This window comes from Sminthopsis crassicaudata, chromosome 3 (genome assembly GCF_048593235.1).
Source record: "Sminthopsis crassicaudata isolate SCR6 chromosome 3, ASM4859323v1, whole genome shotgun sequence".
Classification (NCBI taxonomy): Eukaryota; Metazoa; Chordata; class Mammalia; order Dasyuromorphia; family Dasyuridae; genus Sminthopsis; species Sminthopsis crassicaudata.
The window spans coordinates 537,492,924-537,514,939 of NC_133619.1; the positions used below are offsets into that span (position 1 = coordinate 537,492,924).

General features: G+C 33.6%; 1 protein-coding gene across 3 annotated transcripts in view; it reads left to right on the forward strand.

Annotated features, from left to right (window-relative positions):
* The window catches only part of TRPC6 (transient receptor potential cation channel subfamily C member 6), a 150,303-nt gene that overhangs the window by 58,118 nt on the left and 70,169 nt on the right, over window positions 1-22,016 (forward strand). Inside the window, exons 1-3 of one of the 3 annotated variants that reach the window (XM_074304440.1) lie at window positions 9,248-9,372; window positions 13,082-13,156; window positions 13,612-14,386. In XM_074304440.1, the coding sequence (XP_074160541.1) occupies window positions 13,700-14,386 (687 nt within the window). In that variant the 5' untranslated portion in view covers window positions 9,248-9,372; window positions 13,082-13,156; window positions 13,612-13,699. Of the gene's footprint in view, window positions 1-9,213; window positions 9,373-13,081; window positions 13,157-13,611; window positions 14,387-22,016 lie in introns of those variants that run through there. The other 2 variants (XM_074304439.1, XM_074304438.1) reach the window with 2 other exon arrangements.

Consider the following 22,016-nt stretch of genomic DNA (forward strand, 5'->3'; position numbering starts at 1 on the left):
ATCATCCCACAACTTAAGTTCATGGAAACCAATGGAAGATCAGATCGATCCATCATCCCAAAGTAAAAGTCCAGGACCAATACATGTGTTATTAGGAATAACCAGATACCCAAATCAACTTCAAGTATTCCATTAATTGTGCCACAATTCATCCATTTATGAAACTAGAGAAAGTATGTACAACTAGATACATAATTATTTCAAGAAGTAGAGGACACTGCAAATTGGGAACATTGGGAAGGGCTTCATGTAGGGGGTGGCACTCCAGCTGTGCTTTGAAGGGAACCAGAGATTCAAAGATGTAAAAATGAAAAGGGAATACATTCAAGACCTTAACGCTACTATTTGGATGAAGCCAGTCGATTAGTAATGAGATTTCCTACCAGCACTATTCTCTGAACATCTTTCTTCACCTTGTCCACAAGGATTAGGATTAGACCTAATCAAACTTTTTGCTGTAATACATGTATATTGTTTTTGTTGTTGTTTTTCAGTTGGTTTTATGTCATGTCCAACTCTTTGTAACCCTATTTGGGGTTTTCTTGGCAAAGATACTGGAATGATTGGCCATTTTCTGCTCTAGCTCATTTTATAGATGAGGAAATTGGGTTAGAGGAAAACAGGGTTAGAGGATTTGGCCAGAGTCACACAGCTAGTAAGTCTATGAGGCTAGATTTGAACTCAGTTCTTCCTGATTCTAATTCCATCAATCTATCTACTTTATCACCTAACTACCCAGGTATATCAGGTGATGTCAATCTTGTGATTGATCAGTCTAATAAATATCCAAACGAGCTGAAATTAGTCTGATATTATTTCTTCTTCAGGAAGGGATTTTTAGCTCCTAGAATAACCACCACTTCTCTCTCTCAGTGCTAACAAAAAGTATCTTTAAACTATATTCTAGATTTTTTTCAGGCATCAGTCAAAGTATGAACAATCTACTTCACTCCCACTTTTTTTCCCCGAAAATTAGAATCACATTTTCTATCTACCTCCTGTTTCCAACAATTTCTATAAGCTCACTAATAATAACCCACTAATATTACAGCTGAAAGTTCTTTTCCACTGCTCAAATGCAGTTTATTACCTGGTGCTGGAGCTCTTTGAGAGCAGTAACATTTTCTGGGACTCATCTACTAGACTTCATTATCATTTTGCCTTGAGATCTAGAATTATTTAATTGTCCATTAACAAAGAATGGCTATAATATTGATTAGATTACGTTCTTCTGGTAGAAGAAGTTATAAATGAATTGACTGTCATTTATCAGCAAAGTGAAATAAATATGGCTTAATTTACAGTACAGTCTGTCTTCATTGCTGTCTTGACGCCTGAGTAATGCAATTGTCATTATAAAAAGCTAAGTTCCATTGATAAATACAAAAATGCACTTCATACTCAAAGTTTAACTCTCTGATGACAAAGATAACATGTACAACATGTTATATCTGTATACTATACAGAAACCCATACTAGACCTATTCCAATCAATTCTTCTGCCTAAGTACTATTTTCTCCTATATCTGCAAGTTATTTATAATATTGTGCCTGTATTTTTCATCAATCTGTTACGAAAATTCTACCCACATTTTCCATCACTTCTTTTTAAAGAAACACTACTCTGAGAATATATTTGGAGGCCCAGTTGGTTAGCCTTTTAGTCCAGCCATTTTTAGGATATTCAACAAATAGGCTAAATATTACTCAATAAAATAGAAACAATTTTCTTTAAAGAAAGAAGAGAAACTTACAAGGAAAGTGGCTTCCAGTGAAATTTCTAACTCAATACAAACATGCAAAACTTTTAAAAATATTTGTCATTTGATGATAATGTGATTTTAGCAATAACTCTAAAATTTCAGACCCACATTCTTTTTTAATTAGTATTATAGCTTTTTATTTATAAAATATATGCATGGGTAATTTTTCAACATTGACCTTTGCAAAACCTTCTGTTCCAACTTTTTCCCTCCTTCCCCTCACTCCCTCCCTTAGATGGTAGGTAGTCCAATACATGTCAAATATGTTAAAGTATGTGTTAAATCCAACATATGTATACATATTTATACAATTATCTTGCTGCACAAGAAAAATCAGATCTAGAAAGAAAGAAAAAGCCCAAGAAGGAATAAATACAAAACTACAAGCAAACAATAACAGAAAGAGTGGAAATGCTATGTTTCCACAAACATTTTTGAAAAGTGAATGAAAATAGATTAGATAATGATCTCTCTCCTAGGATAGCATTGGACTTATTTGATATGAGGTCACATAGTATGCCAGTTCCAAACTAGGAACAAGAATAGGATGATGGAGATTGGGGGAAGTAGCAGTTTGAGCAAAATTATGGTTGTATCACTATCTTAATAGCCAGAAAAGACATGGAAGGAAAAATAAGACAAAACAGTTTTATGCCTAATCAGAAGAAGAGAAAGCTTTTAAGAGAAAGGAGATTCTATGTGCCTCCTTATAATATATTACCCAGTACTTCAAATATTCTCAGGACCTTGTATTTATTTTCTATCTGATTTGAGAGTCTATAGTCTGCTCTTCTGTTTTCTCTGAACATAAAGAAAATGTCTCACCCTCTGCGTTTTATATTCTATGTTATGTATGATGATCCTCAATTTGAGTTTTATCCCTTTGAAAGAGCAGATCTATTTGAAGAATATGGAGGAAGCTAATAAGAAGTCAGTGGAGCTACTTCAGTAGCTAAATAAAAAATAGACTGAAGTGGAAAGACCAGTCAAGGTGAATAATTAGAACTTTATCTCAATAGTCCAAGAGAGAGGCAATGCGAGTCTGCATAAGGATGACAGATGTGTTAATAGCAGTAAGCTATGAGAGAGTTAATGTAAATATTTGACAACAGAATAGGTATGGGGAGGAGAGTCTGAGTGAGGAGTCAAGGATGATATTGAAGCTGAGAATCTGGGTGCTTGGAAGGATGGTGGTGCTCTTGAAAGGGATAGGAAGACTGGGTTAAAAAGTTGGGATTTTAGGGAAAGAACTCTGGTTTTGGACATGTCTTGAGTGAGATGCTTATGGAATATGAGCTATCCAAAAGGCAGCTCAAGAGGTTAAGGCTGAATATATAAATCAAAAAATCATCTACATAGAGATGACAGTTGAATCCATGGGAGTTGATGTGACCATCAAGGAAAAAATTATTGTAGAAGAGGAAAGAGAAGAAGAGAGAGTCTTGGGAGATATCCAAGAGTGAGTGGACATGACATGGGTGAAAATCTAATGAAGGAGAATGAGAAGGAATAGTCAGAGAGGTAAAGGGAGATGTAGAAGGGAGCAGTGTTGTAAAACCTAGAAGGAAGAGTATTATGGAGAAGAGGAGGATTACTAGTGTCCAAGTATGCAAAAAAGGTCAAGAAGAATGTGAATTGAGAAAGGATGCAGATTTTAAAAGGCCATTAGACTTGGCAATTAAGAGATCCTTGGTATCTTTAGACAAAGTTATTGCAGTAGAATGATGAAGTTGGAAACCAGACAGAAGGGGGCTTGTAAGAGAGTGAGAGGAGAGGAAATTATGTGAAACAACTGCTTATAGATGCCTTTCTTAAGATGTTAACCAAAAAAGGGAGGAGACACAGCTATAGGATGATAACTAGCAGGAATGGATGGATCAAAATAGGATTTTTTTCAAGGATCAGAGAGACATGAACCTATTTGTAGGCAGCAGAGAAAGAGATAGTAGATATGAAGAAAATGAAGATTAGTGGGAGTAGTGATGAGAGCGGGGGCAATCTGCTGGAGAAAATGTGATGGAATGGGATCATTTATTCATGCAGAAGAATTTGCTCTGTCAAGAAGAAAAGACTCCTCTTTATGAGAAACAGGAGTAAGGAGGAAATACTGGGAAGGACATTTGAGTGAAGAGAGATGAAGAGGAGGGGGAGAAAAAGGGAGCTCTCACTGAATGGCCTTAAATGTTTTTTCAGTGAAATACAGGGCAGGGTTCTCAGTAAAGAGAGGAGGGGAGGGGGAAACCTGGGAGGTATGATCACACTTAGTTCCCCTAGCTTCAACTGGCACTTTCTTACTGAACCTGTAATCATGTCAAATGTTTCCATGACATAATTATGCCTTCCTTGAAGATTTTTTTAGTATATCTATAATTGTCTGTCATAAGATGAATATGAATATTAACCTTTAATGCAGATTGATAGATTTTACATAGATAATTAAAATAGCTGATTGTATAGGAATAAATGTGAATGTCTTTCACAAGATGTTACTATTTATTAAAAAAAAAAGAAAAAGAAAAACCCAAAATCAGATTAAAAGCTAATAATGTGTAAATTCGGAGTGTGAAATCAAATAATTGGCCATTTTATGGGTGTGTCCTTTATTTTATCAGGTAATTTTTAGAAAGAACAAATGAAAGTAAAGTATATCTGTTTCCAAAAAATAGCTTGGAGAATGAAGAGGAAAATAATTTGAGCAATCTACAGAATGATGGCAGCTCTTGTTAAAGAGAAATTAAAATTTTTGTGAATAGCTTTGGTGAGATAATTGAGATCTGTTTTATGCATTTCACATAAACTCTAGTAAGATTTATACACTAGATTTTACAGCCACAAAGGAGCAGGGACACTCTTTAACAATTTCAAGAAGGAAAAGATAGCTTCTGGTCAGGTCCCTAAAAGGATCTCTGGAAACAGCTGCATAAGACCCCTGAAGTTTGGGACAGTACACCCTCCATTCTGGAAATAGAGCCCTCTTCTAATAAAGAGTAAAAAGCCAAGTAATAGGATGGGAAAATGAGCAGACAACAGAAAAAAAGTTTCTGATTATAGAGAGTTACTATGGTGACAAGAAAGATCAAAACATATACACACTCAGAAGAAGATAACAAAGTCAAAGTTCTCACATCCAAAGCCTCCAAGGATAGTAAGAATTGGTCTCAGGCTATGGAAGAACTTGAAAGGAATTTTGAAAATCAAATAAGAGTAACAGAGGAAAATTAGGAAGAGAATGGAGAGTGGTGCAAAAGGAAATTAAAAAAACAAAAAACAAAAAAACAACAAAACAAAACAAAAAAAACTAATGAGACTTCCTTAAAAAGCAAAATTGGCCAAATGGGAAAGGAGATATAAAAACTTATTGAGGAAAATAATTCCTTAAAAATTAGAATTGAACAAATGGAAGCTAATGGCTTAATGAGAAATCAAACTATAATAAAGCAAATCCAAAAAGAAAAAAAACCCAGAAGAAATGTGAAATATTTCATTGGAAAAATAACTACCCTGGAAAATAGATCTAGGAGAAAACTTTAAAAAATTATTGGTCTACCTGAAAGTTATAATCAAAGAGCCTGAACATCATCTTTCAAGAAATTACCAAGAAAGGATGTTGTAGAACCATAGGGAACTGAATCAAATTTATATAAAATAAGAACCATGCCTCTATGTCCACAAGACTATAAATTCATGTATATTCTTTAATCTAACAATAATTAGGCATGATTCCTAAAATAGAATTTTAAAAAAGGAAAAGGACTAATATGTACAAAAATATTTATAACAGTTGTTTTTTCAGGGCAAAGAATTGAACATTGAGAGGCTGCCCATAAATTGGGGAATTGCTGAATAAATTGTGGTATGTGATTATGATGGAATATTATTGTTCTATAAGAAATGATGAGCAGGATGCTCTCAGAAAAACCTGGATAATCCACCATGAACTCAAGCAAAGTATTTGTGTATTTTGTACTGTATACAAAATAATAGCAATGTCAATATTCTGGGACTCTGCCATTCTCAGCAATACAATGATCTATAACTACTCTGAAGGACTTATGAAAAATTCTGTCCATACCCAGAAAAGGAATTGATTGTGCCTAAATACAGATTAAAATATACTCTCTCTCTCTCTCTCTCTCTCTCTCTCTCTCTCTCTCTCTCTCTCTCTCTCTCTTCCTCTCTCCCTCCTTCCTTCCCTCTCTTCCCCGCTCTCTTTCTTTCTCTCTGTCTTTTTTATTTAAGTGGGAGATCTATCTTTTTTTTTTTTTTTTTTTACAACATGACTTTTATGGAAATGTTTTGCATAACTTCACATGTAATTTTTTAATGGGGGCTGAGGATGGGGATAAGGGAGAGAATCTAGAACTCAAAAATTTTAAAAACAGATTTTTAAAATTGTTTTAAATGTAACTGGGGGAAATATTAAATAAATTATAAAAAAGAATGGAAACTTATCTCTGTTTTTTTTTTTTTTGTAGCTAGTATTTTATTTTTTCCTACTACATATAAAATAATTTTCAATATTCATTTTTATAAGATACTGAGTTTCATGAGGCATCACTATGGACTTATTCTGGTTTTTCCCTATTATGTCCACAAGCTGTTTAGTTTTGTCTTCAGAATTTGCATCATTCTTATCATACATTATTTGAGCAAAGTGATATTTGTTTCTGTGGATGTCATCTATGTGGTTGAAATTTGAGTTTTGTCCTGAATGCCCCAAGAACATTCACTGCCCACTGAATTCATCATATACAGTATATATAAAAAACTTATATGCAAAATAGAAAATTGCTCCTGAACCCACAGTGGTCTAGGCCAATTGTCATAGCTCATTATCCCCCTATGTCCTTTATTTATAAACCAAAGGATTTGGATGAGATAGTTTCTAAAGTTCCTTCTAGCTCCTCCTTCTCTTTAGAGTTACACAAAATAAAGTTTAGTCCTTTGTCCATATGATGATACATCAGATATTGGACAATACCTATCCTAATTTTTTGTGTAGAAAGTACCCCATTTCCTTCTACCAGTACTCATATTATATGGTTTTCATGTTGTCAACATCCTAATCTTCCTCCTCTTTAAAGTTTGCAAATATGTACTTTGAACTAGATGAGTTATTCCAAGACAGGACAGAGTATAGTATAAAGACCATTTTACACACATACACAGACACAGACACACACACAGACACACACACACACACACACACACACTTATACAAAATGTGTTTGAGGTTCAACACCAATGATAAAATTGATGTAGGTACCAAATGTTGGGGTTTGGTCACATGAAGAATTCATAATAGCCATTCTCTTTGGCAAACGGTAAATTTATTATTTGTTGGGGTTAAGTGACTTACCCAAGGTTACACAGCTAGGTGTGTTAAGTGTCTTAAACCAGATTTGAACTCAGGTCCTCTTGACTTCAGAGCTAGTGCTCTATCCACTGTGCTACCTAGCTGCCCCAAGGCAAATTTATTTATGAAAAGAGACAAAATAGTAACACCAAGAATGGTAAATATGAAATAGAGTTGGAAAGTGGTTTTTAACAATTAATAATGGAAAAAACAAGTTCCCTGGTGGAACTTACGATTAACTATGAGAAAGCAAATATGCCATGAGTTAGAAGTATTTACTTTTTTTTTGGGTACCAACATCACAATCAGCTTATATTGAATTCAGTATGTGTATGTATATGTGTATGTACTGTGTTCAGTCATTTTAATCATGTATGGGTAATTGGGAGCCCATTTGAGGTTTTATTGTGGCAAAGATACTGAGGCAGTTTGCCATTTCTTTCTTCAGTTCTTTTTACAGATGAGGAAACTGAGGCAAATAAATGCTAAGTGGCTTATTCAGGATCCCACAGCTAGTAAGTGTCTGAGGTCAGATTTGAACTCAGGGAGATGAGTCTTCCTAATTCTAAATTAAGTACTTCATTTACTATGGCACCAAAACTGAGGTCTTTCTCATAACTACTGCTCTCAACTAATCTATAACTCTAAAATTATGGGTTTTTTAAATTTATGTCTTAAACTTTTCTTTTTGAATAATTTGATCTAATCCTGTTAGATTCGATCCATCATTCTAGCCCCCTGAGACTTTTTAAGATCCTGACCCTTTCATTCATAACAATCCTTCTCAATTTTTATGTCATCAACACATTTTATTCCATGAACTTTTTTTTGCTTGTTTAACAATTATTGTCATTAGTAATTTAAAAAAAAAGATCTAGATAATTTTTAATATTATTTTTCCACTTTTCTTCTATGCTCCAATATGTAAATTTGACTAAAACATTACCATATCTTGGAGAGGCTACTGTTCATTATATTTATAAAATATTTTCAGAGGCTCTCATTTTGTTTTGAAATTCAAAATTATAAAGCTGTACTCATTTTCCAAAAATACATGGCTGCTTGAATTATGGAATCAAATAGCAGAGAACAAAACAAAAATAATAAGCATAGCCAGGGGCAAGTAAAAACATTCCAGATGAAACATCATAAGCATAATTGCTGAAAGACTCTCTAGAAGGCAAGTCTAGGGTGTCCAAGTTCCATGAGACAGTGTCATTTGCCTATTACAGAAAATTCATTGTGAAAAAGAACAAAAAGGAAAGTTCTTGAGGCAAACCAAAATTAATTCATTAAATTTTATCACAAAAATAGACATCTTAGAAATAAATTTAATTAAAGGGAATTCTTTGAAAATTTGGAATGAACCAGTTTATAAGGGTAACATTAACATTGCCTCTAACATAAAATGTTAAGGAATCCACATGCCTTAAAGGATAGAGAGCAGGGCTTAGTAACAGCAAAGTCTGTGATTATGTGATCAAGGGCAAGTTAAGTAGCTTCTTAATGATACAAGCAGTCTTTAAGATTTGTAAATTGCAGAGAAGGTACTGTACCTATTCTGATAGGGGTAGTCTTTTCTACGGGAAATCACTCAATCTCTATCCCAATCCTTAAAACAAAATGAGGCACATAGTAGATGCTAATCAAATGCTTGTTGTCAAGATATGACTTTCTTCTGGGCCATCTGACTTAGACTTACCCTTCCCTCTCACAAAATCCCCCTCCCCCCATACATGTGTGAAAAACTGAGAGGAGAGAAGAGAAAATAAATTCTGCTTATTCCTTCATGCCTATAAAACATTGATTCAAATAGCTCGATGTCTGTTTCAAATATATTTTAAGACATTAACCCTTCCTTTCTTCTTCAAGGTATCTGAGACAGTTATTACAACTACAATAATCAAAGCTATTTCCACTTGTTACCCTAATGTCCTAATATACCTTTGTTTGATGTGGAGGATTTACATATATAACAGTTATGCTGAGTATTTAATCACTAAGCTTAATGTGTACACCAGCAATTACATTTAAGAGAGGTACATTTTTTTTTTTTCTTCCAAAAGGAAGTAGATAAAATTACAGCATGTGCTCTGGGCTCAAGTAAGAGAGCATATCTAGTCCATCCTAGTCTCAAACTAATTTGCATTGTTGGCTTCTCAGAGAGAAATGGATTATTTCGCTTTTGCTTTCCTGGTATACAGAGACTTACCAGATCTATTTCTTCAAAATGAAAAGGACTGGAAAAATGAGGTAGGTGAAATCTGTTTGTTTTCTTAATAGAATTCAGAATTTTCTGATAGAACTCAGAATTTTCTGAGACCATCAGGACAATTCCTAATGCCTTCCATGTCCTGAAAACTATACTTATAGCCCTGGGTATATCAACATATTTTTAAAATATATGTCAGTCATAAAATGTTTACCCAGACTGACTAGAGAAAAGAGTGATTAGAAATTGCTTCTTCATAACAGATAGAAATCTTTTCCAAAATATATATCTTTTTTTTTTCCCAGGCTTTGTCAACTATCCCAGATATAATGTGTGGGGACTGAGCAAGTTATTTTCTATGAAGTTATTTCTGGACTACCACTGAAATGAATGCAATTTTATTTCAATATATATTTTGATATTTTCATATGGAAATTATTGTAATAAATTTCTTAGAAACCTATTTCTATCAGAAATCAATGTCCTTCTTAGAAAAAAGAAAAGCAGGAAAAGAACATAATCAACTAACAGTCTTCTGTACCAAACAATTATTTCAGGCATTTATAACAGTTAATGTCTCTTTTCTTTGGCTTCTCATTTTGATGCTGGTTCTAATGCCCAATAAACAAGAATCAGTCCTTTTCATCAGCTTAGGTATGGAGATTCAAAAGAGGGGGAGACTGACTTTTATACCTTATGAACTATTAATGAAATAAGGCCAATAATTACAATCAAACAATATAACATTAGGCAATCCGATTTTAATTAGATAAAAGATTAGGGATTTCCAAGTTGGGAAGGATAGGGCAAACTGGTGAAATTCTGTGAATTCAGAAAAAAAAGGTGTCTCGTTCCCCCCAGGGTCTGTAAACAAAAAAGGAACACAGAAACAATAACTAATTGGTCAGTATGGGGCTAGTTTTTAGATAAATGAATGGGTTGCTTAACATATACAATTGTGAGAAAACTTGCATCAGTCTTTGGATCTGATACTGGAATTGATACTGATTATTTATGGGGGTTTATTTAAATCCTGTAATTTTGCTAAAGTTGTTAATTGTTTCAACTAGTTTTTTGGTTGATTTTTCAAAGGGGCTCTATATAATCATATCATTTGTTAAAAGTGAACATTTCATTTCTTCATTGTCTATTCTTATTCCTTCAATTTCCTTTTATTTTCTTATTGCTCTAGCTAGCATTTCTAATACAATTTTGAATAATAGTGGTGATAATGGACATTTTTGCTTCACCCTTGATGTTATAAGGAAATTGTTGTTTATCCTTATTATAAATAATGCTTGCTCTTGGGTTTGGATATATATTATTTATCATTTTAAGAAAAGGTCCTCTTATTCCTCTGCTTTCCAGTGTTTTTGATGAGTATTTTTGTTTGTATTATCAATATGGTGATTTCTGCTTATTGTTTTCCAACTATTGAATCAGCTCTGCATTTCTAGTATAAATCCCTCTTGGTCATAGTGATCTTTGATATATATATTGATATAATTGCCTTGCTAGTATTCTATTTACATTTTTCATCAACATTCATTAGGAAAACTAGCTTATAATTTTTTTCTGTTTTGTTCTTCCTGGTTTAAGTATCAGCATCATATTTGGGTCATTGAAAGGATTTGGTATGATTCCTTTACTTATTTTTTTTTTCAAAAAGTGTAATTGGTAATGTAACTAACTTTTCTTTAAATGATTGACAGAATTTATTCGCAAATTCATCTGTTCCTGGGTGGGGGATGGGGTTTTTCTTAGGGAACTTATTGAAGGCTTTTCAATTTCTTTTTCTAAGATAATTTATTTAAATATTCTATTTTCTCTTTTGTTATTATGGGAAATTTATATATTTATAAACATTCACCATTTCAACAAGATTATAAATTTTGTTTTCACGTAAGTAGGCAAAATAGCTCTCAACAATTGCTTTAATTTTCTCTTCATTAATGATGCATTTACTTTTTTCATTTTTGATATTGGTAATTTGTTTTCTTCTTTCTTTTCAAAATCAAATTACCCGATTCTTTATCAATTTTCTTATGATTTTTTTTCCTGCAGAACATGGAATTTTAGTTGAGATTTAAAAGAAACCAGGGATATTAGAGGATGGTGGTAAGGAGAGAGAGAGTTCCAGATATAGAGAATACAAAATGACAACGTTTTGAGTTGGGTTATAAATTGTTTAGAAGAGGAGCAGTAAGGAGGCTGATATTACTGGTTTGCAGGGTATTTGGAAAGGCATGAAAGAGATAAGAAGTAAGAAGATTAGAGAAGCAGAAGGGGGGAAGTTTATGGAGGGCTTTAAAACCAAAATAGAGAATTTTATTTTTGATCCTGGAAGGCAATGAAGAACACTGGAACTGACTGAAGAGAAGGATGACATGGACAAGTTTGCATTTTGGGAAGAAAATTTTGATAGCTGAATGGAGAATGGACTATATAATAAGGGGATATTTGAGGCAGAGAGAACAACAGCAGAGAAATAGCTGATAGGGAAAAATTAAAGATAAGTGAGATTAGGTTGATAAAAGAGGCAATTTGGTGATAAAAATGGGATGGAATGGAATCACTTATGTACGGAGAGGGTTTCTTGAGTAGAAGGGAGCCTTTTTTCTGTAAAAGAAGAGTGAAGGAGAAGAAAGGTGAATAAAGCATATTAGTGGTATGAGATGATAAGGAGAAGTAAATGGGGAACTCACAATGAATGGTCCCCATTCTTTTTAGGAATGTATGAGCCATGGTTGTTAGCTGTGAGGACAAGGGGCAGAAAAGCCATGGGAGATTTGAGGTAGTATGAAAAGATTTGAAAGAATCATTCTGGTGTGTGGGATGATGAATGAGTTAGGCAAAAGATTTGTCCTGCTATAATGATGTGCCATTTGAGATTATGTAACATTTGTAGTGGACCCAGTCAGTGCAGTTTTGTAATATAGAAGGAATGTGGAAGAGGAAGTATACTTGTTTTTTTTTTTTTTTTTTTTTTTTTTTTTTTCAGTCCGCTTAAAAAAAGGCAGAACTGGGAAGAATGATTCAGAAGTTAATTGTTGTTTTACATAAGAAAAACATTTTCCAGTGATTAGAACTATACAATACTAAATTGGGTAGCAATCAAAGGAAGTTGTTTCTCCATCAATGGAGGTTTCCAAGTAAAGAAATAGATCATCTTTTGTCAGATAATATTTTAGAAAGAATTCTTTTATATGTATGAGTTAGATTATATTCTCTGAAGACCCTAGTAACACTGAAATTCTTTATATTAATTCCTAGCTCAGTAGCTCATCCTATATACTATTATAATGCTAATCCTTGAATTACTTGGAGCAGCCAAAGCTGCATACTTTTTAAGTTTTATACTAATTCTTCTTCCTGATCTACTGAAGTTGAAAGAATATAAGCGATAACATAAATAAAGCTCTTTGCAAAATTTAAATCATGATATAAATGTGATTTTTATAAATAAATATTCAAGTGAATTTGTATCTCATCATTTTGAGCATTCTTCCTAAATGTGTGGAATTTAAGTGGCTCAAGAATGCATATTCATTCTGACTCCTGTCTACATCTTCTAAGTTCACCAAAGTTACTTCATCCAACATACTAGAGGCCCTTCTTTGTCTTGACATTATCAAGATACCAATGAAGTACATAGACTATCGATTCCTTTCACTATAAGGTCATTCTGTCCTCTTTTTTTTCCATTATACATTTCTTTGATAACATTCTTACTCCAGTTCTTCTTTGTAGGTCTGTATGTGTTATGTGTTGCAAACTTCTTACACTCATCTCGGCCTCTCTTAAATGCCCTCATGATTTATAGAGGTGAGTTGGGATAGTGTTTTTGTTGGGAATGATATTCATTTTTAAGTTATTTAGAAAATTCATGTTAATTAAACAATAATTTTAAAAATAAATAATACTTTTTATATACTCGTGGTTGCAGTGCCAGGAATGATATGTAATATGATATATAATATGTAACATATGTAACATCTAATGTCATATGTAATATACATATAATATAGCTAGTGAGTTTTGATGGAATTTTCAGTTTTGCTCTTTAAAATCAACAAAGTACTTCAAATCTTCAAGAAAAATCTTTATCAATCCATTAACAAATCAGTGCATTTTAATTTAATAATAGAGTTAGTCCAGATAGAATAATACCACTGTTTAAAATGTTTCATGATTTTACTAGAGAAGTTTCAGGTCACACAGTATACTGAAATACGCATAATTTAATTTGTTTGCATTTTTTTTTTTTTCTTTTGATGCAGTCGGGGCACTGACAACAGACTGGCCCATCGTCGACAAACCATCCTCCGAGAGAAGGGGAGAAGGTTAGCAAATCGAGGACCAGCATATATGTTCAATGACCATTCAACAAGTCTATCCATTGAGGAGGAACGCTTTTTAGATGCAGCAGAATATGGCAACATACCTGTAGTGCGAAAAATGCTGGAAGAATGCCTTTCACTTAATGTGAACTGTGTGGATTACATGGGCCAGAATGCTTTGCAGCTGGCCGTGGCCAATGAGCACCTGGAAATTACTGAACTTTTGCTTAAGAAAGAAAATTTGTCCCGAGTTGGGGATGCCTTGCTCTTGGCCATTAGCAAAGGTTATGTTCGGATTGTTGAAGCAATCTTAAATCATCCTGCTTTTGCTGAGGGCAAGAGACTGGCAACAAGCCCTAGCCAGTCAGAACTCCAGCATGATGACTTTTATGCCTATGATGAAGATGGAACCCGGTTCTCTCATGATGTTACCCCCATTATTCTGGCTGCTCACTGCCAAGAGTATGAAATTGTGCACACTCTTTTGAGGAAAGGAGCCCGAATTGAAAGACCTCATGATTATTTCTGCAAGTGTAGTGAATGCAATCAGAAGCAGAAACATGATTCTTTCAGTCACTCAAGATCCAGAATTAATGCTTACAGGGGTCTGGCAAGCCCTGCTTATTTGTCATTGTCTAGTGAAGATCCTGTCATGACAGCCCTAGAACTCAGCAATGAGCTGGCAGTGCTGGCAAATATTGAAAAGGAATTTAAGGTATGTGCATCATCAATAGTTAATATATGATCTGAAAGAATCAAGGTCAAAGATACCTACTGAGTACCTTCTGTGTGTTTATTCCTGTGCTGGTAACTGTGGAAGAATTAAAAACTACTATAGTTTGTCAGGACTCCTCTGCAACATAGCCATTCTTGGCAAGTTCAGATATCCTATTCTAGCTCCTTTCTTACAGATTCATTATAAGGAAAATATAGATGTCAAATTATTTGGAACCGATATATGGTTCACATTTTATTCTATGATAGAATAATAAGCCTCCAAGGATCACAGAATCATAGATATAGAGTTAGAAGGGATTTTAGAGGTTAACAAATGTATTTTATTTTATAAAGTGAGAAAACTGAAGACAGGAAATGGTCCCTAACTTTAGAGAGCTTACATTATAGTAAGAAAGATAAGAGGCATATACACAAAGAATAGTTAGTATAGTTGTCAAGAAGGCAAGACTAGGCCATATTTTCCTTTATATTTCTCATAATATCTTGTTCAGTTCATTACACATAGTAGATGATCAAAACTGTTTGTTGAAAAAAATTAAAGAGAATTCATCAATCTGGGATCAATTGTTGAATAGGGCAAGTCAAAAATGTTATGGGAGTTTACAGAATGGAAAGATCAGCATAATACAGTGACAAAAGCACTAGCCTGAGAGTCAAGAGTCAAATCCAAGCACTCCTGCTTTCAATCTGTATGATTATGGCAAATAGCTTCAGGGCTTGGATTTCTGAATTTTACAATGGGGGATCCTATCAGTTCAATGATATCTAAAGTTCTTTCTAGCTCTAAAGTCTATCCTTAGGTTGATGAATGTAGATGATCTGAAGGAATTAGAAAAAGCTTAATGGAAGGTAAACCTTCAGCTAGACTTAATGGTAAGTAGAAGTTGCACTGGTAAAGAGAAAGGGGAGCACATTTCAGCAAAGGAAAAACAATGAGCAAAAGTGGAAAGGAAAATGGTAGTTATAGAGATCAGAAAGGAGTTCAATGTGAATGGATTTTGGGGACTGATGGGAGATGAGGCTAGATGGCTAAGGTAAATCCTAATGATGATGGGCCTTGAATTTCAGATTGAGGAATTTGTATGTGTTCTCATAAATCCTTATTAACATTGAAGAAGGGAGTGACATGATGGTTAATGGCTAAGTGGACAGATTAAGTGGTTAAGTGGACTTAAAAGTTTAGTGAATAGGAGCTAAAATTCAATCTAAAAATCATAATCACATAATAAAATTAAGGAGGTGAGAAGGTCTGGGCTAGCTCCTCTGAAGGGCTCAGAATAAGTCCTTGTCAGGATAAGGAAAAGTCCTTGCCCCACGTGTGGACGTCAATTTGTAATGTTCTGATCATCTCTCAGTTGTAATCCTTCTCTGGGAGGAGGTTTCTTTTCTGTATAATCTTTTCCTCTATGAGCAAGTTTCTTGGGAGGCTTCTGGAGCCTCAAGCCAGCCTCTTCTTCTTCCTGAATCCTGGCTCTGAATCTCCTCCAGCTCTTGTCCTTCCCCAATCCAGACTGCTCTCCAGGCTCAAAGTTGCCTCTTTTTATCCTCCCAGAGAATGGACTTGTGGGTACTCCCAGGGGCTTGTGGGAATTAGTTACAACCAATGAACTTGTTCCTCTTAGAATTCCTAAGGTGTAAACTCCCTTTAAAGGCCTGAGCCAAAGGTCTGAGTCAGAGAACTGTTAAGTCAACCTGAGTTCTCACCTTGTAATTGTCCAGACAACCTGAATTCTCACCTTGTCACTGTCCAGACAACCTGAATTCTCACCTGGTAATCCTAACAAGGAGGGAGGGATGACTTCATCATATGTCTGTTGAAGTGAAGACTATTACATTGTTCATTCTAGTGTTTTGGAGGGGAAGTAATATGCATTCAACTAAGTGAAGAGAAATATAAAAAAGGAGTGCCATGTAATCACAGGCTAGAGGCTAAACACAGACTTAGCAACAAGAGGAACTGTGTTCTTGGTAAACTACTTTGTACAAAGGAACATGGTATGTGCATGTTGGGGGAGGGGATGTCTGCTATTTTATATATACATTTACATATAAATATATACAATATATGATTATATATGATCATATAAAATATATGATTATATACAAGAAAGAGTCCGTGCTACTTTCGAAAAATCAGAAGATTAATATGGATATATGTTGAAAAGCATGAGAAGAAATCCTAAACTGTGGAATAAGTTAGCTTAACTTCTATACATGAAAAGAACTTGAATCTGTTAGTTTCAAACCACATATCTACCCAGACTACTCTCCTAGTTTGATAAACTTATGGTGGTAATGGGGATCTCCAAGTAGCTGCTTCAGATTGTAAATTAAGGGCTTGTTTGCAAAATAACCATTGATGGTAAGCTCAGACATTGAATCCAAGCCCCATTCTGATAGCTTCTTCATGAGCAAACAAATTGGATGTCAAATGGATTAAACTTATTCTCAAGTTGTTATTTTATTCTATCATGGACTAGCACTCCAACTAAAATTATAAGATCATAGATTTAGAGTAAAAGAGGGAATTTAAAACCATCAAATCCAGCCTCTTATTTTTACAAGTGAGGCCCACAGGAATTAGGTAAAATGCCACATGAATATTAAGCATAAGAAGAAGCATTTGATTCCCAGCCCTAGGATTCTGAAGCTAGTCCTCTTTTTAATAACATAAGTATTCCTTCCACGGTGCAAAATAAAGTTTAGGTTTATTCTTCACAGTCTCTAGTAGGAACAAGAGTGACCAATGCCTCCTCTTATCCTAGATATAACTTATACTATGCCAACATATAAACTTAGATAGGCTGCTTCAAGAGGGTTATATGCTAGTGTAATTCTAGTTATAAGGAGAACTCTGAAGATGACTCTAAGGGCAATAAACAGTAAGTGTCACTCCTCTATCTGGAAAGGTATGGCAAGAATAATAAAGCAGAATCAGCAAACAGACAGTATAATATGATGAAGGGGAACAAATAAACTCTACAGTAGGAGTTAAGATGTCAGTGTTCTAAGACTTCATTAACTAGTTAAGAGATGTTGAAGAAACTATTTATGTCTCTTAGCCTCAGTTTTTACATCTGTAAAATGTGGAGGTTGTATTAACCTGTCTCCAGGATTTCTTATTGCTTGAAGTAAAGATCACGTAGGTTCTAAATGGGAAAATTATTCCTCACTAAACTACTACTTTTTTAGAGGATCAACAAGCATTTGAGTTAGTATAAATAGCATTTATACACTTAAACTTAAAAAAAATAATTGGAAAGTTTATATATAAAAAACTTTAAAAAGTAACAATTGAGTTACAATGGGAAGTTGTCATGGGACTGGTGGTTTTTAATTTCTTTTTTTTAGACAAAGACTAAACAATGTTATTAGTACTAGAGAACAATTACTTCTGCAAGTGGAGAAAAGTGATGGCCCATGAATAGCAGATGACAAAATGGAAGTGGAATAAATAACAAAATATCCTGATTTGTAGCTAACAGGAAACAACTTCTAGATGAAAAAAAAATCACCAATCACTGAGATGATAGGAATAAACTCTTGTAAGATTAACAACATTAATGCTATTAGCAACCTTCAATTTTGAGATGGGTTTCATTTAGGGAAAAAAGAAGAACATGCATTGAGGAAGAAAACAGCCTAGACTTGGCTTGGATGGTGAGCCAGAATTCAAACCCCACAAAATCATGTAGTTGATGAATGAATCCATTCTATAACACCCTTTGGTAATGATGAATCTCTCTAGTAGTAATACAGAAGGCTTTACCTCATTTATCATTCTGTTGCATTTTTAGATGTTTAATTGTTAGAAATGATTTCTTTGCCAAATCTATCACTCTGAAAAACCTATTCATTTTTTTTCAGTTCTACTGTCTGAAACTATGTAGAATAAATCCCCATTAGTGTGGTACTGTGGAAAGAATAAAAGATTGAGAGTCAAAAAATATAGGTTCAAATTCTGTTTCTGCTTCTTAACTATCTATGTGGCCTTTAGGAGAGGCAAAGTTGTAGAAGACAGCAAAATGTTCTAGACAGGAATTTAACCTCTGCCACTTAATCCCTTTTAGCTCTTCAAAAAAATCACTTAACGAGCCTGGATTTAGACTAATGTAGCAATGTTTTGCATGACTTTATACATATAATGGATAATTTCTTGCATTCTCAATCTTTTCTGTTGTGCACTTTTAACTTTTTTTTCATTGTCTTAATTTTGTTTTATTGACATTAAAATTGACTTTAAAAGGAGTCACTAGCTTCCACCTAACCAATTCTAATTTTTAAGGAGTGAGGCTCTTTACTGAAATTTTGGTCAATGTTTCATTTTAAGGAGTTATCTTAAAAGTTATGTTAAATGTAAAAATACATTTAATGAATATTTTAGTGCTTCTTTTACAAAGATTGATTCTCTTTTTCATAATTTTTCTACTTACCTCTCATTTTCTTGGCCAGTTCCTCCCCACTCTGATTTTTAGAAGCATTGATTTGTTCCTTTTTCTTTCTTTCTTTCTTTCTTTCTTTCTTTCTTTCTTTCTTTCTTTCTTTCTTTCTTTCTTTCTTTCTTTCTTTCTTTCTTTCTTTCTTTCTTTCTTTCTTTCTTTCTTTCTTTCTTTCTTTCTTTCTTTCTTTCTTTCTTTCTTTCTTTCTTTCTTTCTTTCTCTTTCTCTCTTTGTTTCTTTTTCTGTCTTATCTCTTAAGAATTTGGGGAGAGCTTGTCTTCATTCTGCATTTGTCTTTAAGTCTTTGCTTATAAATTTTTTTTTCAAGTCATTTTCTTCTTCTTAGTTGGTGTTTTGAGCTTCCCTATCACCATAGTCGTTTTTAGAATTGGTTTTAGTTGTTTGATCACTTTTGCAGCCTACTTTTTGACTTTAAACTTAAATACATTAGAATTGGGCTCTGCTTAGCTTGCAGGAAGTGGTAAAGGATCCATTAGCCTGAGTTTTTGTCTATGTCTTTCTGCTTTCACAACTCAATTTGAAAACCTGTAGATTTTTGATGTCTTCAAAAGAAGTGTATTGTAGTGAGAGGCTTGCCACTGTCTGCCTGGTCTATAGAACTTCCTTACCCACTAACTTCTTAGTGAGTTTGACCCCTTATCTGTGAACTAGAACTTTATCCCAAAACTTGGTAATGGATAAAAGAACTACCAAGTGATGCTAGATGCTTTGCTTAATGTTAAGAATAGGGATCACTTGGTATCTCTTTCTGACCAGTCATTCAGACATTGCTAGCATCCAATGTTACTCCCACTGCTGAACTCTCAGCTAGCACCTACTCCAGTGTCCACAAACCTTTCTTCCTGTTCTTCTAAGCTTTCCTGGGCTACAAAAAAAAATTGACTCAGTATGACGGCTTTTTTTTTTTTTTTTTTTTGGCTTTTCCGCTTAGAATTCTACCTGGTATTGTGTTTCATTTTGTAGGAGAGGTTTTGGATAAAGCCTGGAAGTTGTTTCATTGTGGCATCTTAACTCTACTCTCCCTTACTATGAAAACAACTCTTTTTTTTTTTTTTTAAGACTATTTAAACTGAAATCTCAAGATTTGAGGAAGGGAGTAGTGCCAAAGTCATAAGAGTCAAGGAAGATGAGGCTAGAGGGGGAACGCTTTGAAGCTAGGAATAAAGGTAGGAAATTATCACAGACATAATTTTCAGTCAATACATAGAGCTTACTAACTTATCTTAAGATGTGTTTAGATAATTTTCTTGATAATGATGTGTAAAGTTGTTTAGAGTGTGTTTCTAACCTTATAAATTTGACATCAAGGAAAGCAATTATATTATCCTATCATGTGCTCTTCATATAACTGCCAGAGATAAGAATAATAGTTTAATTGGGTATTTAGTTCATCTAAGGATGATATTTACTAAGTTCATATAGTTTGAGCACATATTCCTGGGGCAAATAAAAGAAGAGAGATAGGAAATGATCCATTAAAGTACCTCTAAAACATGTACTTCCTACTGCATTGTTGAGACAGAGGATAAATAACCTTCTACTTGTCCACAATTATAGCAATTACAAAGTAGCTAAAAGCAAAAAAATCTTTCTTTTCATCTCCCATAATCTTTTCTGTGCCTTAGTTTGTATCTTAGTTTTAATAATTGAACAAGTGATCAATTAACATGTTAATTAAACATTTAAAACATTATTTATTATGTATAGCATCTCTTTTGTAGTGGCTAAGAATTGGAAATCAAAGGGAAGGGGTGACCCTCAATTGGAGAATGGCTAAACAAATTGTAGTATGTGATTATTGAGCTATAAAAAATGACAAGTAGGATGATTAAAAAAAAACTGGAAAAATTACATGAACCAATGTATAGTGCAGTGAACAGAACTAGGAAAATGCTGTACATAGAACCAGCAACATTGTTGAATGAAGAACTAACTGTGAATGATTTAGCTATTTTTATCAATGCAATAATCTAAGACAATACCAAAGAACTGATGAAGGAACATACTATCTGCCTTCAGAGAAAGAAATTATATTGTTTCAATACAGATGGAAATGTGCTATTTTTCACTTTAACATGAAAATGTTTTACATTAAAATTATTTACAAATATAATATTAATTAATATCTTATTAAATGCAATTTGTTGCCATAACATTTCTGGAAGTTATTTTTTTTTGTCTTCTTTTGACTTCTCATTGAGAAAGGATGGAAGAATCATTAAAGGCCATCTAGTGAAATTTAAACATAAACAAGAATTCTTTCTACAATATAACCATTGTATAACTGATGAATCAATGAGTTTTGAGTCTTAAACTTAAACTATTATCCTTTAGCTTATCCCTCTCCATCATGACCATAATAGCTACCATTGTCAAGTGCCTTGTTAAAATGTTATACTAAATCTATAATAGTCCTCTGATTTAATAACCTATAATAAAAAGGAAATTAATTTAGTCTGGCTTGATTTGTTCTTGATGAATCTCTATTGGCTCAAAATGTTTAGCATTTCCTATATTTCAGGAAGGATATTTACAAAGTAGAGTATTTCTATTCTAAGAGGTCTCAAATCTTCTATTTATTAATGCCAGGAAATAAAGTCAAGGTCACCAGTCTAAAGCATCTTTTTTTCCCTTTTAAGAAAAGCAGGACTATATTGGTTCACTTTTCTAGTATCTTTCAGAAACCACTGAGAATGGCTTTGCAAATACTTTCATGAGTTATTTGGGTATCCTGTGATATTATTTTTCTAATCATGATGACTTAAACTAATTCCAAAAAGGAACATTCTGTCTTACCAATTTTTCACTTATCTTGGATTTTTAATCACATGTACCCAATTTTATTCTATTTTTTTCAAGTATAAGTTCATTCTCCTTTCTTCCTCCTTTCTTTTGTCATTTTATGTATCTCGATGAAAATTTATTTTGAATTTTTGATCTTCCTTTAGCAACAAGCAAAAAAGTTTTCTTATTTCATCATGGTCTTGTTTCCTTCAACACTGCATTGTTCTTGACATCATTCTTTTATAAAATTTATTTTTAATGGTATTTTATTTTTTCAAATACATGCAAAGATAGTTTTCCATATTCACCTTTAGAAAACCTTATATTTCAAATTCTTTTCCCTTACTTCCTCCATCTCCTCTC